The 21,022-nt window shown below is 41.2% G+C and overlaps 1 protein-coding gene across 1 annotated transcript in view; it reads left to right on the top strand.

The window, feature by feature from the left end:
- NOTCH2 (notch 2) overlaps nt 1–21,022 on the top strand; it is a 95,369-nt gene that overhangs the window by 3,906 nt on the left and 70,441 nt on the right. Inside the window, exons 2-3 of the mRNA XM_026089164.1 lie at nt 346–396; nt 11,509–11,590. Coding sequence (XP_025944949.1) covers nt 346–396; nt 11,509–11,590 — 133 coding nt within the window. The remainder of the gene's footprint in view (nt 1–345; nt 397–11,508; nt 11,591–21,022) is intronic.

Genomic DNA, 21,022 nt, shown 5'->3' with positions numbered 1-21,022 from the left:
CGGGGGGCTGCGGGTGCCTCAGGGCCATCTCCATGGAGTGAGGCGGGGTGTGGGGGGCTCGGGGCCATGTCCGTGGGGTGAGGCGGGGACCTGGGTGGGGTCTGCAGCGGGGGTCTGCCGGGTGCCGTGGCCCCCCCAAGCCATCCCAGCCTGCCTGCGAGGCCCCGCGGGCGGAGGAGGAAAGGCCTCCCTCTGCGTCCCTGCCTCCAGATCGATAGGGCCCGCCTGGCGCGCGGGTGTTTACCGGGCAAACAGGGCTCTGCTGCGCTGGGGCGCCGGGGGGGGCGGTGTTGAAAATGACCCCAGCGTTTCCTCCGGTGGAAATCAGCAGTAGAGGCTAAACAGCGAGATGTCAGTTACGTCTTGGAGCGTGGCGTAATGTTAATGCGAGGTGGCGTAAGTAACGCAGGAATTACTCAGTGGGGATTTTGGTCTCTCTGGCCGAAGCGCAGTCCTTGCATGAAAAGCCGGAGTGACTGAGAGCCACCCCTGACCCTCCTTTGCTGTGCTCTTTGGGRTTTTGGGAACACTAACTCCCTGGAGACCTGCGCAGATTACGGCGTTGTAAACTCGGAGCGCAGACTTTCAAGAGTGCAGCTGGCTTTAAAACAGCGAGAGGGCCTTAAAAAATCCTGTGATAGGAAGCCTAAGAATCACACTCTGGTGTGGGATTAAACGTAGTGGGAAGTTTACGTGGAAGTCTTCCTCTATTGAGAATGTAGTAGTAGTATTTATTATGTAGTGTTGCAAAAGGATGAATTGAATGTCTGAGTTTTTGATTTGGAAACRCAGGAGGAAAAAAGTTTACTACTTTCCATCACTTAAAATGAACATGAGGCATAGGTATTTCAACTTTATTGAGGAAATACCTACATATTCAGAAAGATGGGAAGACTTACTAAAAGTGCTCCCTCCTTTTCTAATTGTCAATCAACAAGCAGGTCAGGCTAGATGAATCTATGTGTGCATGTTTGTGTATCCGAAGAAATTGCTGTTTTTCATCATTGCTTCCCATTCTACGTTGGCCTTGGCCATAGGTTTTACTGCTGGGCTGGAGGATGTGATCCACAGCCTTAACTGATTGCTCCTCATGGATTTCATGCCTCTCCGAGGAGCCTCCCCGTTCAGGGGATAAATCATGTGCAGCCTTGCAGCACTTGAAAGCTATCAAGGACCAGCAGTCTTTGACTACTTGTGTGACTTCTCTTTTTTTTCTTCTTTTTTTTTTTCTTTCTTTTTGCTCCTAATAAGGCAGATCACTCTTCACAAGTCATCTGAAAACTAAAGTGATGGGAGAGAGTGGTAGTGGAAGTTGTTTAGTGATTGACCAAGTGAGCTGCCAATAATTTCAGCAGTTCTAATCTTCGTTATGATTATGAGTAGAAGCTGGTATCTGCAGAGTTTTGACCACCACTGCTCTCTTGGATACTGAGTAGCCTGGTTAATCCATCTATGTTTTGACTTTGGAGCGATCGTTATTTGTCTTTTGGGAGGAATACTTTTTTGTGAATCTGAAATCTGACTTGCTTAGTCTTATTACTATGTTAGAAGAAAATGATTGGGGTCAAAAAAAAGCTACTTCCTGAATATGTTTTGGCCAGGTTTGCTCAAAAAGGATGGGAAAAATGAAGGCTCTTTCAAGGATCGATGTCTTAAAAACTGAGAAGTTTGTTTTGATGGTAGGGTAGACGTGTGGTGCATGTTGGGGCTGTTATTTCTGAAAATGATTTATGCAATCCAGTAATATGGCAAAATACTATTTTTGCAAAGACTAAATGTCATGYCCATTTATTTAAACTGTGGCTTAATGCTAGCAACTTATCAGTTTGTTGCTAGACCTAAGAACTTCCTTTTCTGACAGGGAAGAAGTCTTTGCTTTCCGTATCTAGGAGGCTGTTTTAAGTCCTCTCATGCTGCAGAAGTTGAATTTGTATTGTGGATCAGAACTTGTTCCAGTGCTAAATAAAGACTGGTTGTCAGAGGTAAAAATCTAGAATGAAAACGACTCCTGGGGTTCATAAGATATTGACCTGCATATGGTTCTTGGGAGTGGAAGCTGTGGCTAGAATGAATGGAAAAGGGAAAGATGAAGTCACCAAAAGAGTATTTTCAGATACATATGTATTCACCTGTCATGACGTTCTTGTGCAAGAGGCAGCAGGTATCTGATACCAGCCCTCTCGGTCAATGCATAGGAGGCTCCTGGATGTGCTAAGTGCTATGGTTTGGACTACTCAACTCTGCCTCATCATGCAAGTCCAGTGGTGTAGCAACTTGCTTTTCCAGTTGAGCCTTTGTTTTCTAAAAGGCTGGAGCTGAAGTTGCAGTAAGCTGGGGTGGGGCGGGAACACCTGTACAGTTGGTGAGAACACTCTCCTGGTAATTACTGTTAATGTCGACAGCATTCGTTCCTTTTCTGATCAGACAGCAGTGGGTGAAACGGGAATCCTCCTTAGTAATGGTGGATAATTACAGTGAGCATTATTATTATTACTATTAACCTTTGTTGGTGCAAAAGTGAACTCTGAGTTTCTCTAAGCCCAAACTTACCAGACTGCAGTTGACTATCAACCCTTGATTTCTAACAGTTCGCAATAGCTCTAGAGCACCATAAAGGTATTGCCTTTGTGAGCCGCAGTTTGGGATCTTTACTCTTAAAACAGCAAAACTTTTGAAGACTTTAGATAATGCTGACAGTGCTGGTCTGTTTGCTTGGTGTGGATTTGCTGAAGAGCAAGTTTTACTCGATCATTTGACGGTGTTACTGTCTATCAAATTTGTTCTTATCAAAGATGCTGATTTAGACTTTCAAAATTGAGTGCGATTATAATCTGGCTAGCTTACATCACTTCCTGCAGGGCATCATTTAGTCAATTAAAAAATATGTGAAGGTGCTCTCCCAAACGTTCTCAAGACTTGAATCTCTGGGAAAAGAGGAGTTATGCCTCTGGTAGTATTTGGTATTTGAATTTCTTACAATGGGTGGATTGGGCTTTTGTCAGCTTTCTCAGTTTTTATTTTTCCTTTTATTTCTCGTCTTGCTGCTGCTGCAGTAAGTTGGTATTTTTCTTTAATATTATTGATCTGGTCCTATTCAGCTTATCCCAATTTTTTAAAACTGTTTGTGTTGTGAAAGACAACCCGTGGCTAGGGTTTGAACATTCGGGCTGAGTGAAACCATCRTTGTCCTAATGGTTTGGGGCAGATGAGATTTGAATGTATACTCTCTGTAAAATTAGGAGTAAATGTAAAAAGATCAGCAGAACTCTTACAGCCTGCTTCTTCTGGACTGGGGAATCTTACTTAAAGACAAAACCAAACATTCGCAATTTTCAGTTGACGTAACTTCATTTCCTTTCAGTTTGTACTCTTGACTAATGACTGTGAAGCCAAGGAATGGTATAGTGATTATTAACTCTGACTCCTCCTTTGGGGCATATTAAGGAAATGTCATCCATGTTGGAAAAAGAACTTTCCTAAGCATCTATGTTAAAATGGCCTTTTGTAGTTATATTCTTAGTTTCTATTAATTCATTCCAAGATCATCTTGCCAACAAAAGTCAAGGGCTGTGTCTGGTCAATGCCTGTCCAGAAGGAATAGTGCCTATATCATTCTAAATACATGAACATCTGAGCACTACAGAAATAATCATTCATTCTATTTAGAAAATAGCCCGTTCCTAGGGCACATGTCCTTTTTTTAGCCTGCATAAGGATGAAAAAAGAGCTTTGTATCTCAAAATGGCCTTGGTCCCCGCTGTTTGTTCCATGCAGCAAGTCTTAATCTTGTTTCTCTGACATCACCATTAATTGCTGTGGAAGCGATGCTAATGACAAGTAGTGGGCTACCACTTCTGCAGAGGCAAACACTCTTAATGTTCAAATTAATAAAGATTTAGTAATGGAGGATGACGGAAGACTTCAGAGAATGCGGCAAGCATAGTTTCTGCCAGATTTCCATGGAAACACCAATACCTCTTCAGCTCTTTAATTGCCTTAACTATGTTTTTTGTTAAAAACTTTTTTTTTTAAGTAAATGCTTTGTGTTGCAGTTCTGGATTTTAGATATTTTGGCTTTGTGTGGAAAACTCTGAAAATATGGGAACGCAGGAAACAACAGCTGTGAAAGTAAATAGAGAATATGGTTGACAGACTTTTAAACTGCATTAAAAGTTCATCCAAAATTCAGTATATTACAACTTGAGCTTTTATTAGTAGTTCTTGAACAGGAATAGTGTCACATGAACTGTGGCCACATCTGATAAAAATAGTAGTCCTCCCACAGGTTCCTAGTTCTGAGACCTTGAGGACAGAAAGTCTCCAATTTTGTCTGTGAATTTGGACAACAGTTCCCAGCTCTGCTCTTCAGAGGACAAATTAATACTTTCTACCTGTTCCTAGATACTCAGGCTCTTTGACTGGAGAAGAGATTTGAAACAGATGATTGTAGGGCAGGCAGTTCTGTGGGTCTGAGAGCTTACGGGATCACCTCTAGCTTTACATAATGTGGTTGGGTTTGCTGTTTGCCCTCTTGAATTTAACAAATTGATGGACTTCTAAAGCAAAATTTCTTCTTCTTATAGGCTTGTTACTTCTGAAATCCACTTAAATATTTGATATTTGCAACTGTTTCTTTGCTTGCCTTATGGAACCTAGAGAAGCTAGTGAAGAAAACCAGTTTAGACACTTGGGGTTTTCTCTCTCAAAAGATATAGGGGATTGTCTGTGTTCCTCCCCACTCCTCTGAGCTCTGGTCAGCTTCTGAGTTGAGCTATCCAATTTATTTCAGGCTTTTATTTGTACAAACAGTGGAGAACATTTGAAGGGTGCTGGATGTGGCCTGTTGGCAGTTTTCTTTCGGCTTTACTTGTTCCTGAGATGCCCTGGAATCTGGGGGGCATCTCTTCCCAGTCAGCACCATATAAATGCTTTCAGGCTGCACCCTACAGTTAGCACGGCTGGACTTTTTTGCAATTTTCTTACTCATTTTCCCCAGCTGTTCACCTGTGAGAAGCTAGTGTTACAGTGAGTACCTCTTCTCAGCGTGGAGGTTTGTGCTGTATCTGAATGTGGACCATCCACCTGTAAAACACCTTGCTGTTATATGTGTTCTGTAGCAGATGGTGGAAATCAACTCTTGTTTCCAGTGCGGTTGGTGTCTTTGAGGAGCCTAGCAAGGCATCAGAACTACCTCACGGATCGCTGTTATGGATCCTTTGACTTATTGCTGCAACAGAGCTCTGAGTACTTCTCCCAAATGATTTCTCGTTTCCTTTTGGTCTTAACAAGATGAGCTTTGAATAAATCTGCAGGTGTTAGTCTTGCAGGCTTCAGTATCAGAAATGAGAAACATGAAGGGAGGATTTATCTGTTTAGTGTTTGGGTTTTTTATCCTTAAATTTGAATTAGAGCTGTTATTGAGTACTGATAAGCCTGTAATTAATAAAATATTACGTGCATGTTACTTTTATATAAAATTTTTTTTACCTTATCAGGAATGTCAGATCTTAATCACCTATTATCTAACAAAGATAAAGAGGAAGTGTCGAGCTGAGCGTGTCTTGTTTGAAAGTGCTGAACCATGAATCTTTTGAATAAATAAAGCTTTTATAGCAACTGGATGCATATGGATCTCTTAATGCTTTAAACAATCTGATTATGTTTACTTTATGGATTTCCATGCAGTGTAGGCAAGCTTCATCGTTTACTACCTGTGACAGGCAAACTGCTCAGCTTGCTTAAGTTCCTAAAATGTTAACATTTTCTAAATCTGTTTGAGCTGAATATAAGGGCTTTGTCACTTTTTCACAGTAAGGATTTCTCCTGTTTTTTTTTCCTCCCTGTGTCGCTGCTGTTGGGTGATCTGTTCGCCTCCAAAAAATAAACTGTTCTAGTGTTGTCAGCTAGCATTTATTTATTAGTGGTTCCTTTCCATGATAAATAACCTCATTTGAACTGTAATCTGTTGAGATTAGTGAATAGACTAATTAGTTCTCTCTCCTTTGTGGTTTTCCTCCAAAATTTGGTTATCTTAGGGTATTCTCCGCATTTATGCAATTTCTTAGTCCTTACCATTTTTTTGAGCGTTGCGCTTCCTCAGCTCATGYGCGTTGTCACCATTGACGTGTCCTGTTGGATTCCTCACAGGAAGGAGCTACCAGGCTTTTTCCAGGTACTTCACCTCATCCTTCAACCTTGTTTTCTTAGCTCCTCTCTTCACGTAGTGTTTTTCCGGAAGGGAATCGGAGGCTGTTTGTTACACTGGGAATCTGAGACACCTTGATTTGCGGTGGAGTTGTGTTTCTGACCTTGCTGATGGCCCTTCTCTTCAGAGCTGATACAACTCTGCAGCTACAGAGTAGTCTGAACTTGCACAAGTGATTCCTCATACATGCCTGTGTTGCTGGGTGAACTCTTTGATGACTTTGAATCCTTTTCCTCCTCCCTCATGATATGTGAGGGAATAACAGTTGAAATGACATGTTATTTCTCATGAATGTCATTTGGGAAAGTAAATCCACTAACTATATAAAGCTTATTGAAACCTGTCCTGTCTTTTAACTTTCTTTCTAGTCTTCAACATTTTAGTTTTGGTCTGACTTTTCTTCTCTCTTTTAGGTAGGTTGTTGTCCACCTTCTCCCCCAAGAAGCTTTTGAACCTTTTGACTGTTTGCAACCATATCTGAGAGAGGGCTAGATGTTTAGAAGATAGTAAGTTTCTGTCAACTTACTAGAAAATTTGTGGRTAGAAAGAGGAAAGACACCCCATTAGTGTCCTCCCAAGGAGAAGGCTGTACCATGAGGCGGCTCTGTTAGTTATCTAGCAGTCTGCGTCAGAGTATCGCTCTCCCCTTACTTGCAGAAAAAGCTTTGGTCAGAGCCTGCGTGTTCTTAGATACAGGATAATCAACCACAGTTCACAGAGTTACAGGAAACCAGCTTTATAACGTCTCTTCCTCACAGCGTTAATTGTTTTGATATTTTGCATTTTTATTTCTACTTGACTTTTTCTCGACTCGTAGGTGAGCAGTTTTTTAGCTTTACTCCCCTTCTAGTATCTGTTACAAAGCCCTTTGATTTTCTCTAGTTACAGCTTTTTTTTTCCCCCTTATAGCAGTCTTTCTTCTTAAAAGCTGAATGCTGACACTTACAGCTTCTGATGTTAGTCCTTCACTATTTCTTTCAATTTTCTAGCCTAAAAAGAGTCTGAATTTATAGTGTGCAGATGAAGAGTAGAAATCAAATCACAACTGTCAGATCATCTTGGCATCCTAAAGAAACATAACTTTTTCTTTTCCTCTTGGATTTTCTTTAACTGTTTCTTTAGCCTGATCTAAATTGTACTCCAAACTCATCTCCAGTTGTACTCCAACCTGATCTAAATTGTACTCCAAATAGATGTGACCTTAGACTGATTCAGATGTTTAGAGTCACAGCACTTCCTATAGTTTTTCTTGAGTATCACTTTCTGCCTGTGTTCATTTTACAGCAGCAGCTACCAGTTTTTCATTCTAGCCTTGGGACATAGTCCTGGTAGGCTAGTTAAAATATCAGATTAGAATTTGTGTCTAAATGCAGGTGTTCTGCAATGGTTTATATGGACTCTAAGCTGGGTAGTTTAGCTAATAATGTTCATCTCATACACACTTAAAGTCTTTATCTGATATGGCTTTTAAACTTGGTTAGAATGCAGGCTAGAAATTGGATATTTCTTTCACTCAGCGGTGGCCTGGCCACTGCATAGTAAGGGCTTGAGCCAAACTTTTGATAATCATTGGGTGTTTTCCCAGTATTACCTTAATATGCCCAAGAGGACTGATAAAAATCATAAGGCAGTTCGGTACGGTAATGAGCCCTGGCATATCCCCACGAGGTCCTGCTGGCGTACCTGAGTCAGCACTCCACCGCCTGAGAGTGTGAGGACTTGACACATCGCTGCTTGCACTTGGTCTAGGCTAACTCAGGTACCAGTCTTCTCAGTTGTATTTGCAAGCTAGGGCAAGCCCATAAAACCAACAAACTATTCTCCACCGTTTTTTAACGGAGAAGAGAATCCTCAGAATCAGCCTCAAAGCCTTGACAGCTCTGCTGATTTCATCTGTGGCTTCTAGAAAAAGGGCTGACCAGGGTTTTCGTTTCAAGACAAGACTGTCCTCTCTCGTGCTGTTCCAGTTAACATCAGAAGTATTTTTAACTTTATGCTGGCTGAGGCAGAAGATAAAGCTTCTGATACTATTGACTCTTGAGCACAACAGGGTGGGGTAGCAGAAAAGTAGCTTTTGAAGTAAATCATGTTGAAATGCCTAGTTCTTTGCATGTGTTGGGAAATTATTAAAGTTTATATTAATATATAATTAAAATATCTATTTTAAAATGTTGATACATGGTATTTATAATACACACTATTATATATGCTATTATGTAATATTAATATATAATAATATTAAAGTATTAAATGTAAATAAGATTAAGTTAATATAACTGTAACAATATTCTATATTAAAATGAGTATTAAAAAGTAACATTACCCCTTCTTTTTAAAAAAAGAAATCACAAGGGAAATTGAAGACTACAGTTCTCACAACGAAGTTAGTTAGCATTTCTGTGCTCAAAGCACTGCCTTCCAGTATTTTTTGATCTTATTTACATTTGAATGTATGTTTAGTCCATTTTAGTCTTAAGCTGAAAAAGGTACAGTGGTCAGTTTGCTTTTGTTTTTTCACTTTCTTTCACTACTAAAATATTATATGCAATATATATGTAGTTACCTGCATTCCCCAGTTCAATTTGTGTCTCTGTGAAAAAGAATTACAAGGGCCAGAAGTAGTTTAATGACCTGCTAAGCAGGAGTTCAAGGCAAAAATAATTTGTCAAGAAACAGGAGAAAATTAATCATTACTTTGCCAAAGCCTCCCCCCTGTATCTGTATTTGGCCTAGCGAGCTAGACCAGAAGTTATTTACCTGCAGTTTTTCTAAGACTGTAATTTTGGGAGAGGGGGGAGGCGAGCGGCACGGTGTTCTGCTTCACTGCCTCAGGATATCCTTCCTGAAAAGCTGAAAGCAGTCGCCCTCTCCTTTCGCCCCGTGCAGTTGTGCTAAAGGATGTTTTGGGCCAAATGCTAGTTGGGTTTTTACTGTATGGGCTGCAAAAGAAACTGCTGGTGAGTTCTCACTGGGGATGCAGGTACTCGAAGGGGTTACCAAACTCTGTTTGAAAGCACTGGCACAAAAGAAGTAATCCTCTGAGTATTTGCTTCGTTGGCTTTATTGATGTGAGAGAATGAAAATTCAAGGAATCTTAAGGTAGTGAGCTGAGAAAACCCAGCCTGTTTCCCATCTTGGTTCTCTGCAGTGTGCTAAGGCTCACTTTACGTTCCTCCATTTTCTTGGAGTAGCTTAAGCAGTGAGAGACGTCTGAATATACGTGTCCTTTTGGGCGTATGTTGAACGCTGTATAACTCAACGGTGCTAACTGAGCTAATGTGTGCTTTGAAAACAAGCTGCTGCACCCGTAGCGTTAGAGACGCAGATTAAGTTTGGAATCGAAGACCTGGGGATGTTGCTGGTAAATGGGGCAAAAAACGATAGGTGCAAATCAGAATGTTTTTCACCATTGCGGGAGGGGAAAACCATCCCAAATCTGTGTTAGTATTTCTGTTGCTGCGTAGCAGTGACCCCGGAGGTTATCAGAAAGGGGCTCAGGGTGGAATTTTGCTCGTTTCCTGAGAGCTCTGCGGAAGCAGTGTTATCTGGTGCCCTGTTTTCAGAAATCAGGTTAACAGGAAACAGCCGTGCTTGTATTGTGAGAAATAATGTTAATGTCTTGGGACAACTGGATTTAATTTTACCATATTCCCTTGGGATTGCAAGTGTAAAATGTTCCTGTGTACCTAATAGCGCATGTAACCTGTTCACGTGTTCCAGGATTATTGAGAAATAACATTTCAAGCCCTGGATAGTAACTGGAGTCTGTTCCAAGTTGTCTGACTGTTGGACTGAATTGGGGCTGGTTGCAGAGAAAGTTCTATGTGACTGATGCCTTTATCTCTTTTGTTTCTGAATCCCTTCTGTAATGACCAGAATATAAGCTTTAGTGGTAGCTTGGACCAGTCCTCCCCGGTATACTTTCAGGACTTTTAAGATTATTTCTGAAATGGATGTTGGCTTCATTTTAAATTGTGATAATCCACAGAAACTGCATTTGTGTTGAAAATTTAATACTGTTTGAGGAAAGCAAAACCATAGGAAAGAGGCCATCTGCCCTACAGCAGCTGGAACGCAAGTGACAGACTACGTGGTTGGATATTATTGATGCTTCTAGGTGCTTTAGCCAAGATTGGTTAAATGCTTTCCCAAATGCAGTACGATAGTTGAAGTAGATACATAGGCATTGAAATGTGTGTGGAGGGATGGAAAAGGAAAGGGAGGCTTGGAAGATCAAGTGACTTTCGGGAATGTGGGTAAAGTTTAAGACAGAAGCCATAACTTCTGGTTCCTAGAGCTTTATCCACTAGCTTGGGGCTATTCAAATGGCAGTTTCTGGCCTAGATGGATTGGGTCAATGTCTGTGGTTCCAGAATGCTGGAACCTACTCCTACTCTGGCAGGTTTTCCGTATTTCTAACCTTTCTGATTGCTTGAGAAATAGTTACAGCATGCTGCTTCAGGTCCCACTGCAAAGACTAGCACCTGCCAGGGTTGGAGCGAATGCGTTGCTTCCTTCCAAACAGACCTCACTAAAATTTCCAGTAGACATGGGTAAAAATTGACTAGTCTTGAAGTATATCATAATTAATGCCTCACTTAAATATCGTACTGAAAATGTCAAACTTGAGCTACGGAGTATATCCTCCTCATAAACATCAAATTCTTTCCTGCAAGTCTTTATGATCTCATATGTTTTTATTCTCGATAAGTCTCAATTCTGAAATTAGAGTAGCCCTAACAGTAGTGATGTTGCAGCAAATTCTGGATTGCTAGAAACATAGCAGGTGAGCTTATGAGGGAGAGAGACCCCCATTTCAGTGCCACGTGACCCTGGAGATAATAGAAAGGAAGGAAAAAAATTGAGACAAGATATCATGAAACAAAGCTTAGGAGTAGTTGCCACTTACCTAAGAGAATCTGAATGCTGAATTTTGATCAGAAAGTAGCAATTGTGTGACACTAAAACCAAAATGTGCAAGTGCTGATGTGAATGTGTTTGTAGCTTGCTGAAATTATGCGTGCTTTGCTTTGAAAGCTACCTAAAAGAGACTCTGGAAGTGTTCAGCTGCCTGATGAACAAATCTGTATTTGATTCTCTTTTTCAGTCTGGCTCTTTTGATGCTGCGAGAGATTAATTTAAACTATGTGATAGTGTCTTTGGTTTTGTTCCCCCATATAAAGTTTACTTCTGTTATAACAGAATTTGCTATGTATAACATTTCCGTTCCCCAAAATATATTAATGACGCTTTGACTTTACATGTATGACTCCTGATCTGACCATCATTCACTTTTCTTTCAGCTCTACAGTGTATGGATGATTCCAAGCCTTGTATTAATGAGGGAAGGTGCATTCCATATCAGAATGGTACAGGATATTGCAAGTAAGTCAAATTTATTTTTAATATTTTAGTTGCCAATCTTCTTTCAATCAGGGTCCTAAATAGAAAGGAAATGTGAATTTTTAAGGTTTTCTTATTTTCAGGTGCATTCAGTGTAAATGTTTTAACACAGGTTGTGTTTCTTGCTAGTGCATTAATTCTTCTATACTAGCTTTTTGTAACGTAAGAAATCTGGAGTTTCTGTTCAGACTTTTGGGCTTGGATCTTATCAGTTTGATTACTTCACCTACATGACTAATGTGGCCTCTCTTCCTAACCAAAGGCAGACTGTGTACCTCAGTTCAAGAGATTCACAAGTTAAGTCAGAACTTGCTCTCCRTCTTATAGCTTAACTTAATTTATAGAACTTCAGCCCCAAAACTGAATATTTTTACGAGTTTTTTCAGAACTGCTCTGCATTTTTGAGTGTGCCAGGTCTTTTCCATGTAGTGGACAGCAAGCAATATGAGAGAGTTAAAAAGGGGAGGGCCGAGGTGGGGGGAGAGATTGACACCTTTCTTTAGTGCCTTCACTTTGCTGCTGCATGGAACAGTGATCAGCAGGAGCTTTGGAGGACTGTGTAGTTCCTGGAGAATGGTATCGTATCTGTTTAAATGCAGTTCACCTTTTCAACTTCAGCTGCAAAGCTTGGATTTTTTTAAATGAAGTTATACTCTGCAAAAAAATAAATCTCTTCTGTTTGCTGSGGTTAGATTACCATGTGTCTGGCATAAATGGATTTATTTTCTAAGCCTTGTTTACTTCATCGGTGCAAGTTGTGCCATTTTGCAGCATGCTAAATCCCTCTCTGCTTAGTACTTACATTCTTTAGATGTTGGTGGATTCTGTCTCATTGATTTAGCTTGGCTAACACATTACTCTACTTCCCCCTCCTTCACCCTTTTCTACACATCTGTCTTCCTTGTCTGCAATTGTTAGTTCTTTCTGTTAATACAGTGCACAAAACTTGATACGCTTAATTTGCACCTGTGGCACACAAAGGGGAAATCATAACTTAACCTGAGGTTCTTCTCAGTTTCAAATCAATACTTGATGCAGAGAAGGGCCACAGGAAAAAAAAAAAAAAGTGACATGTTATTCCCAACTGTGTTTTTAATTTTTCACTGTTACTACTCCCTAGGCTGTTCCTTTCCATTGCTTTTAGATTACTGAAAGCAGAAATGAACTGTCATTCTGAAAAGGAACCTGAAATTTTTCCTACATTCCCCCTCTATTTTAAGACTGAAAAAGGAACCTATTTGTGTAACATTAGCAGGTCTTACTGATGAGTACCTGTCTAAGTCTGTTAGTCTGGAGTCAAAATGTGTGGGTCACAATAAAGATATTGAAGAAGACTGGTATTGCTCTCAGTGCCTCTCGTACCAGCTGCAGATGTTTTCTCCAACTTGCTTGTTCCTGTTAACCATGTTTTAGACTGTATAAAACTGTTTAGTCAGTTCACCTGATGGTTTAACTTCATTTAAAATTTCAATGTTCTTGGTGTGGACCAGGCTTTGACACGTTTCCTCTATCACAGTGGCAGCTTTGACTGCTCTTCTAAATTTTTTAGAACGCAGAGCTATTTATAATTCTAATGTTACCTTCCTCCTTTTTGTGCAGAGTCTTCTTGTAGGTCTTAAGCCAACCTCTGCTTCGAATGAAAACTCAGTACTTTTGCAGCTGCAGTAACTGGAAAGGCTAATGCAAGCCTATATTCAGAGATGAGCATGTACCTGTTTTCTAGTTTTGGTTCAAAATTGTTTTTTGCAAAAGGAAATGAAAAATGGCAGAAAACTCAGTTGTGGAGATTCTACCTTTAGCAGGCTGATTCTTAGCATCCTGTTTTGGTTTTAATTTTTTTTTTTTTTTGCTTTTTTTGCTTTTTTTGCTTTTTTTTGCTTTCCTGCACTATGAGGAACTCTGAATAGGGGAACTTTCTTTCTGGTGTAGTAACCTAAATGACTTTCTTAATTTTTGATGGCTGTGAGAATAGAAATGTTTTGTTTAGAAAACTGAACTTATTACTAAGGAAAGTGGCTTGGCTTCTGGCTCTGCAGGATCACTCACTGATTAGTTAAATCTCCACCCCTTCCACTTTTTGAAGTTTTCTGCAGTACTTCCTCTACTTGGCAATAAGCTGTTAGAATAGGCTCTCTTCCTCTTTCTGTACCTCCTCTCGGCAAAGCTGTTTGTTCCCGTGTGTGGTGAGTCCATCTAGTTAATCTTGCTGCCTGTAAGAAGCAAGGGAACATCTGAAAGAGAAGCTGCATCAGAGATAATCACATATGATGAATAAGACATGAGTAACGTGAGCGTTGATAAGTAAAACATCCAGTCTAAGTATTTGGCAAAGCAGCAAGTGACAGCTTAGTGCTAAAACAGCCTTCTTTGTCAGAGAATCCTGTTCTATCTACTCCATTAAAAGAGAAGGCTAGTTTTCTGCTAAGAAACCTTTATTCTGGTGCATCTGGCTTCTGTTATGGGAACAAAGATTGTGACCATCGTAAGGGAATTGGATCTTTATCAGATTGCTCTCGTGGGTGCCCCTTAAGTAGCTCAGTTCCCCTTGCTGACGCTACTGGCCCCTGGCTGTCATCTTGTGGCACTTGTTTGATAGAAATACTGACCACCTTTGACCTTGATTTTATATTTAGAAAATTGCATGTTCCTGTGTTTGCTTCTTCCAAGGTCAGAATTTTTGTTTGAGAGAGATTTCTACATTCATTCAGTGTCTAGCATGGGGAGGATGCAGACCTGATTCCCAGGAGCATGGACCTGATTCCCAGAAGCATCTGCCACTAAAGCAACAATATGAGTGGTAGAGCGGTATGCAGGGGACCTGTCCTTCCAAACTTGCTGGGCTCTGCCTTGAAAAAGGGCAATTTCAGTTTGTAGTTTGGCTTGGTGCTGCACTGCAGTGTGTTTGTTTGTTTGTTTGTTTTTTGGGTTTTTTTGTTCGTTTTGTTCCCCACCCCCAGCATCTGTCTTTTGTACATCAGGGTGTTAAGCGTGAAGCAGCCTTCTTTCATACTCTTGCACCCAGCAGAGAAGCAGGATAATGTTTTCTTGCTGCTTAGTGCTAATTGTGGACGTCACAGGAAAACCCTTTCTCCTCTCCCTGCTGCTAGATGGCTGGGAAAGTAGTAGCAGGAAGAGTCTGGTGGTAGTATGCTAACTTGCAATATTTCTGCAAGTGCTGGTAGTATGAAGAGGTGTGGATGYGGGGAGGTATTTCAAGGACAAACAGGGCAGAGATTTCGCCTATGCTGCCCGCTGTTTTCTGCGCACTAGAACCTGTTGTGCTGCCTGTGGATGTAGGAACTGATTGCAGAATGGGACTGCTGCTCTGCGCTGGGAGCGGGGCAAGGTCCTGGAGCAGAGAATATCAGCTTGTTCCCCCAGGTTTGGCAACTGTGGCCTTTCCACACTTCCCTCCAGTGTACCCCAGTGATAGGGAGCAGGAACAAGACTGTGCCAGGGAAGAAGCAGAAGTGAAAAAGCAGTTGGGGTAGCAGTGCTCCAAGGCTTAGGGAGGAAATTGAGCCTTTTCATGCTTTACAGGCTTTTAGATTGGATTTTTGACCTTGGGACTGCTGCATTTTGTGTGGCCATAAGGGATTTCAGTACCTATAATATGAATCAAAGTACTCCTTTAACACTAATGCTTTTATCAGGTCCTGATGTTAAAAAGTGCAGTAGCAACCATAGGCTTGTTCACTGTGCTTAGTCAACCATGGAGACTGCTGCAGCAGGCTGATGCCAAAGGGACTGTCTCCTTCAGTGCATCTTTTATGCCCAAAGCTGTCAGGCTCTGTGCAGCTTTGTGTACTTCTGTGTCACTTCAGTGGGAAGGTGTTTTTCTGACCACGTACTGAAGTTTTTGCACACTTCTAATTTGCAAGGTGTAGTTTTTCTCTTAACTGCAGATTGGTAACAGGAGGACCTCTAAGCATGCTAAACTCAAAGGAGCAACAGTATGGCAGTAAGGGACTTCTGACCCCATTGTATAACTTGAGCCTTCTTCTTCCGAGGATTTTGACCTACCTTTCTCTCCAGCTAGATCTTCTTAGATCTCAGTTAGAATTCAGTTTTGAGGACTTACAGGTCTGAAGGCAAGAGCCTAGCCTGCAAAACTGCTTCAGGGACTGCAGTGGATATCATCTCAGGATCTATCCTGAGAGACTAATCGGTCCTAGATCAGTCAATGGGGAATATCCATAGGAGGCCTTGTAGCAGGATGAGGTCTGAGAGTGTTCCAGAAGAAGCTAGATGCACAAGTTGAAAAGTTGTCCCGTTCTGAGACTAAGCTGCCCTTTTCTGTCTCCTTCTCTTTCCTTTCAGAAGTTTGAAGGAGACCCTAGAGACCAGGGCAGAAGAGAAAAGGGAGAGTACACACCCTTTTCAAATCTGGGAATAAAGAGTAGCAATTTGAGTCACTTGCTCAGAATTTTCTGTTGTGGTTGATCTGTACAGACCAAAAGCCATTCAGAGCTCAGGTGGTCAGAAAATGCTTGAAATCGGAAATCTTGCTCACTGCTTTGTGTACTGTGGAGTCTTAGCAGCTCTTGCTGCGGATTAGAAACAATAGTTGTGTACTGCTTTAAAAACAGAGCAGAGAGGCCGTCCCATCCCACAGTTTGCATTCAAAGCATGACGCAWGAATGGGAGCCTTGAGACATGGGAAGGAACATTTAAAGAGCTAACCAGAGAATCCTGTTCTCCCTCCTAAGAGGAGGTGTAGGTGTGGGAGTCAGAATCTGGGAGCCAGAAGGAAGTCTGGTTAAAATCTGTAGCACAATAGTTGAGACCCTTCTCACGTTAGTCATCAGGCTGCATTTTTTTTCTCTGTTGAAGCATCTTCCAATCAAAGTGAAGGGAGTGTTGGGTTGGGGGGGGAGAAGCAAGACTACTAGGAAATTCTTCCCTTCACATTTTAAATTAAAACCATCTGCTTCCTTCTGTGCATCTCCAGATGATATCAGTGGGCCTGAATGGGAAACTCCCATGAAAATCAAACCTTTAGAAGACTGGTTAAAACAGGGTATTAAGGTGCATTTAAATAGGCTATCCTGATAAATGTGCCCAAGCAAATGTAGTATGGCGGGTGAGGAGGTCTTTCCAGTAGAACAGACATATTTTCCAAAAGACTTTTGAAAGGAAGAGAGAACTCAGTTTTGGGAGGTAACTTCAATGCAGTTTTGTGGCAGAAGAACCAAAACCCCACAACTTTTGTGCGTCTTGCGTGTTCTCTTTGTAGCGTTAGCTTGTTAGAGTGAACGTAGCTTTGTGGATACTTCAGATTTAGATAGATACCTTCATTTTGTTTTTACGTCTCTTGTTCAGCTCCATGAGAGCCTGTGTTAAGGCGAATGCAGGCTGGAGCTGAAAAGGAGAAAAAAAAATGGGTTGAGTTCTGACTAAAGTATTTGTGCTGGAAAGTAGCCCAGAGAGAGTAAAGGAGAAGCTTTAATTAGAAGCAGCTGCATAGCTGATGCAGCCCACAGGACATTTTCCCATTTCAAATTCTCTAGCTTTCAGAAATCATGATTTGAATTAAGTCGTATGTGAAATTTGTTCTTAAAGGATTAAATTCCTGCTGAAGTAGGTTAAGAGAGCTCATGTATTTCCAGAAAGTGCCAGAACAAACTTCATCTTCCTGTTTCTGTTTCTGAGTACCAGATGGAAAACTGAGGAGAAACAGTGGCTTTTATTTGGAAAAGATTTGGTTTCCTGTTCTGAGCATGTCTTTTGGAGCTGACACAAGCTGCTACAATTTTAAGCTGCTCTGGTAGACAAGTGGCTTTTTTTCTTTTTTCTTTTTTTTCTTTTTTTGAGAACTTGAAAGAGTAACTTGGGATGAGAACCAAGTCAGGGTGGTGGAGGAAGCTGGGGTTGCTGCTGAGGTTCTGAACAGAGTAGATAATCATATCCTTTTAAAAAAGACTGGACTTAGACCCAGATTTTTCAGTGTTTGCCTCTCTTTTTATAGAAACAATTTGGTGCCCGACATGAATAGAGGGCAAATATTTGCAGTTTTGCCTACACCAACATTTAGAACTAAATTACTAGTATTTGTGCCTGCAAATGTTGTTGACAGGAGACGTGGCTGAAAATCCGGACTGTAGGTTTTTTTGTTCTTTGACACTCAAAAAGGACTGCACTGAATTGCTGGAGGAGAAAATTGGATAACTCTGTGGTCAAGCGCTTAACCACGAGGAGAAGAAAATGGTGGGTGTACGGGCTGTGTATACCTGACCTACCATCTTGCCGCAGGCAGGCATTTTCCCTCTGGCATATTCTGTAGTACTTTTTCCTATCCAAATATAAAGAGCCTGAGCTAAAAGAGCTTTTGCCTTTCCCCGCTGGAGTGTTTCTCATGTTTTTCTCATCAGCCTTAGAAGATACTGGAACAAGTCTGGTCTTGGAGCACTCTTCCACTTTGTACCAGGACAATAACATACTAGATGCGGGGATATTGGCGGGTGAGGGTTTTAAGTGTCGTCTTGGAGCATAGGTCCCACCTTTCTTTCTAAAACATACCAGCAGTGCTCTTACTTGGTGTTCAGGCTCCCCCCTCACTGTTATCTAGGGGTAAGTTAAGTGCGTATTAGCCTGTTGCTGCACGCTGGGGGTGGGAGAGAAGGCTGGAGCGAAGGCGCTATTTTGTCCATTTCCTTGTGGACAAAACGTGGGACATTTCTGTAGACTTTCCAGCTTCTTTCACCATTAAGTGAGATGGTGGCCTAACCRCTGACCTGGTCAATGAAAAAACATTTCAAGATTTAGCTGTTAGGTGTGCTTTGGTTGGCTTTGTGTTTGTTGGAGGGGTGGGTAGTGTTGGAGAGCCTCTTGTTTGCCTGCTGAGATGTCCTAGGTGGGGTTCTGTGGAGTTCTGGTTTGTTGCTCCTCTTGTCGTGACAGAGAGGACTTCATTTTGTGTACTCGGTCTGCGTTGTAGTTAGTGTGAGGAGCCTAGTGCTTTGCTGACAGTGACCAAGGCTGAACTGCCCAAACCCCACATCCTAGCTCTCTGGGGATGGGGAGACCCCTATAATGAAAGCTTGCAGGCCTTCAGGGACTGAAATTCAGTTTGACCTTACGCATTTCTCGGCTGCTTATAGATGTCCAGAAACATCGTTTAATTGTAGTTATCCAGACTAGCTCTGAGCAGAGCTAGCCAGTGTACCGCATGCAGACTCAAATGCCACGGGAGTCTAGCAGACCTGCAGCTTCTGGCACAGGAAGGTTTGCTGGTGCCAGACTTTGATTTGGTGCCAGGTACTGATTACTAGCCTGTATCCAGGAGTGCTTTGGGATGTTAAAGGAAATCGGTAGAACTGCCCGTGGTTTAGGCCCAGAATATATGAAGACTGACTTTTGTGTGGTGCGACAGCAGCTCATGCTGACTGAGAGCCTGAAGCTGTTATACCAAGGATGGCGCAAGCGTCGGAGGATATTCTATAAATGGTGTTCTGTCTCAGAGTTTGCTTTGTGTAACTTTATTAATCCTGCCTTGCCCTCTAAATCTCTCCTTCCATGTCAGTTCTTGTGTACAAAGCTGAAAGTATTAAGGTATGGTGAAAGGAGCCTAATTTGGGTGTGGGGAATAGTAAACTGTGATTACACACACCTATTATATGACTTAGTTGCTTTAAACTTATGGCTAAAGCTAGTTAATAGATTTAAACATGAGAAGAAACAGTTGTGGTCATATAGTAATGACCTCTTGCATAACTTAAATTAATACTTCTCTGAATAGCTATGTTTGCCCTAGCGTGTATACTCTTTCTAAAACAACCAATTTGATATTTTTTTAAATAAGCATGAATGATGGAGAGATTCCACTGCAACCTTAAATATGTTGCTCCAGCGGTTTACTTTCACTGTTGAGAAACTGTATACAAGTATGTGTACGAAGATAGAGATATTACCCTATTTCTAATCTGAATGTATCTAACTGCTGAGTCCTGTTTCTCCTGTACCTTCTAGATTGGGAATTGTTAAATCTTAGTTTCTTTTTGTGTACTTACAACATTTGATTAACTGTCATCTTCCCTTTTCCCTTTGACAAATAGACTGAGCGACCTGAGCCTTCCATGGTGTCAAGAATTTTATTTATATCGTTACTTTTCACTTTGAATTTATCTGAATTCTTCAACTTCCTTCTTAAAGAGCAGACACCAGAACTATATAGTGGTCCAATAATGGTTCTGCCATGAAAGTATCAGGTGTAACATCATCTCATTTACTCTGACTTGATATTTGCTCTTTGTACACCTAAAGCTTTTCTGGCCAAACTGTCATGTTGGGAATTCACATTCAGCTCACCGTTAGGAACCCTAAGGCCAAGTCTTTCTTTCCTGGATTAGTGCCCTGTTTTGGGGAAGATGCTTTACATGTTTTCTTTCTAGATGTATGACTTCGCAGTAGTAAAGTGCAAGTTGCAGGCTGACTGGCTTACTCAGCAGTCTGTGCTGTTCTCTGTTGAGAACTTGTCTTCTGTCTTACCTGCATGTTTGGCCAGCACTGATGTTTTCTGTTGTTATTCATTGATAAAAGTGTTAGCATAGGAACAAGAGCAGACCCCTATAAGATTTTGCTGAAAACACTGCTTTATGAGCTTTCTTTTGATTTTTAAACTGAATTTTAAGGCCCATCCAATTAGCTTTTTAATCTGCCATACCTTTTAAATACCTAAGGAAGTGGTTTATTATAGTCCCTCCACTGCTGCATTTTTGTTTTGGGGCTAACTAGAGACTTGGGGTATTTCTTGGAGTTGGAATCTCCTCTCTTTGGATTTGAGTAATTCATTGGTTTAGTAGTTGCACCTATCCTGCCCTGGAAGAAAGTGCATCTGTTGTTCATCTCTAAAGTCTTTATAGCGAAATGTTCTCTTACATAAGCCGTGTGTATCTTAGATTACTTATCAGTTAAAGCATGTAGCTGTGGACTGTAGAAAAAAGCTGCAAGTTGACAGTCCTATTTTGTGTGTGCTAGGTTTTATTTTTGTACTTTGTATAATTTTGCAGCAATCTGCTACCTGAAAGAAACAACTGGAAGAGTAAATGACACAGAGGTTGTTTTCCTGCATGCTTGCCTGTGTCCTGTATCACTGCAAATTAAATGGAAAATTCATAGTACAAAGGCCAAATAAAAGATGGATTGCAGCTGACAAGTATAGTCAGACTGTATTGACATAAGTTTAGGTTAGAGAAGAAATAACTGCAATTATTCTGCAATCACAGATCTTTGTATAAAATATTACCCTAGTTATAGATAGTGTGTGTGTATTCATTTCTCTGTGGGAGACGGAGGAACAATGACCTTGTCGTTAGGGTGCTAGCCTGGGGCGTGGGAGACCTGAGCTCAGGGCCTGTGTTGCTCGTTGAATGCAGACTTCAGCATGTCACAGCCCCAGATTTGCTTATCAACATG

The sequence above is a fragment of the Apteryx rowi genome, unplaced genomic scaffold (genome assembly GCF_003343035.1).
Source record: "Apteryx rowi isolate R43461 unplaced genomic scaffold, aptRow1 scaffold_80, whole genome shotgun sequence".
In the NCBI taxonomy this organism is placed as follows: Eukaryota; Metazoa; Chordata; class Aves; order Apterygiformes; family Apterygidae; genus Apteryx; species Apteryx rowi.
Note: the sequence above shows the minus strand (reverse complement) of the source record. Positions and strands in the feature narration are given on the sequence as shown.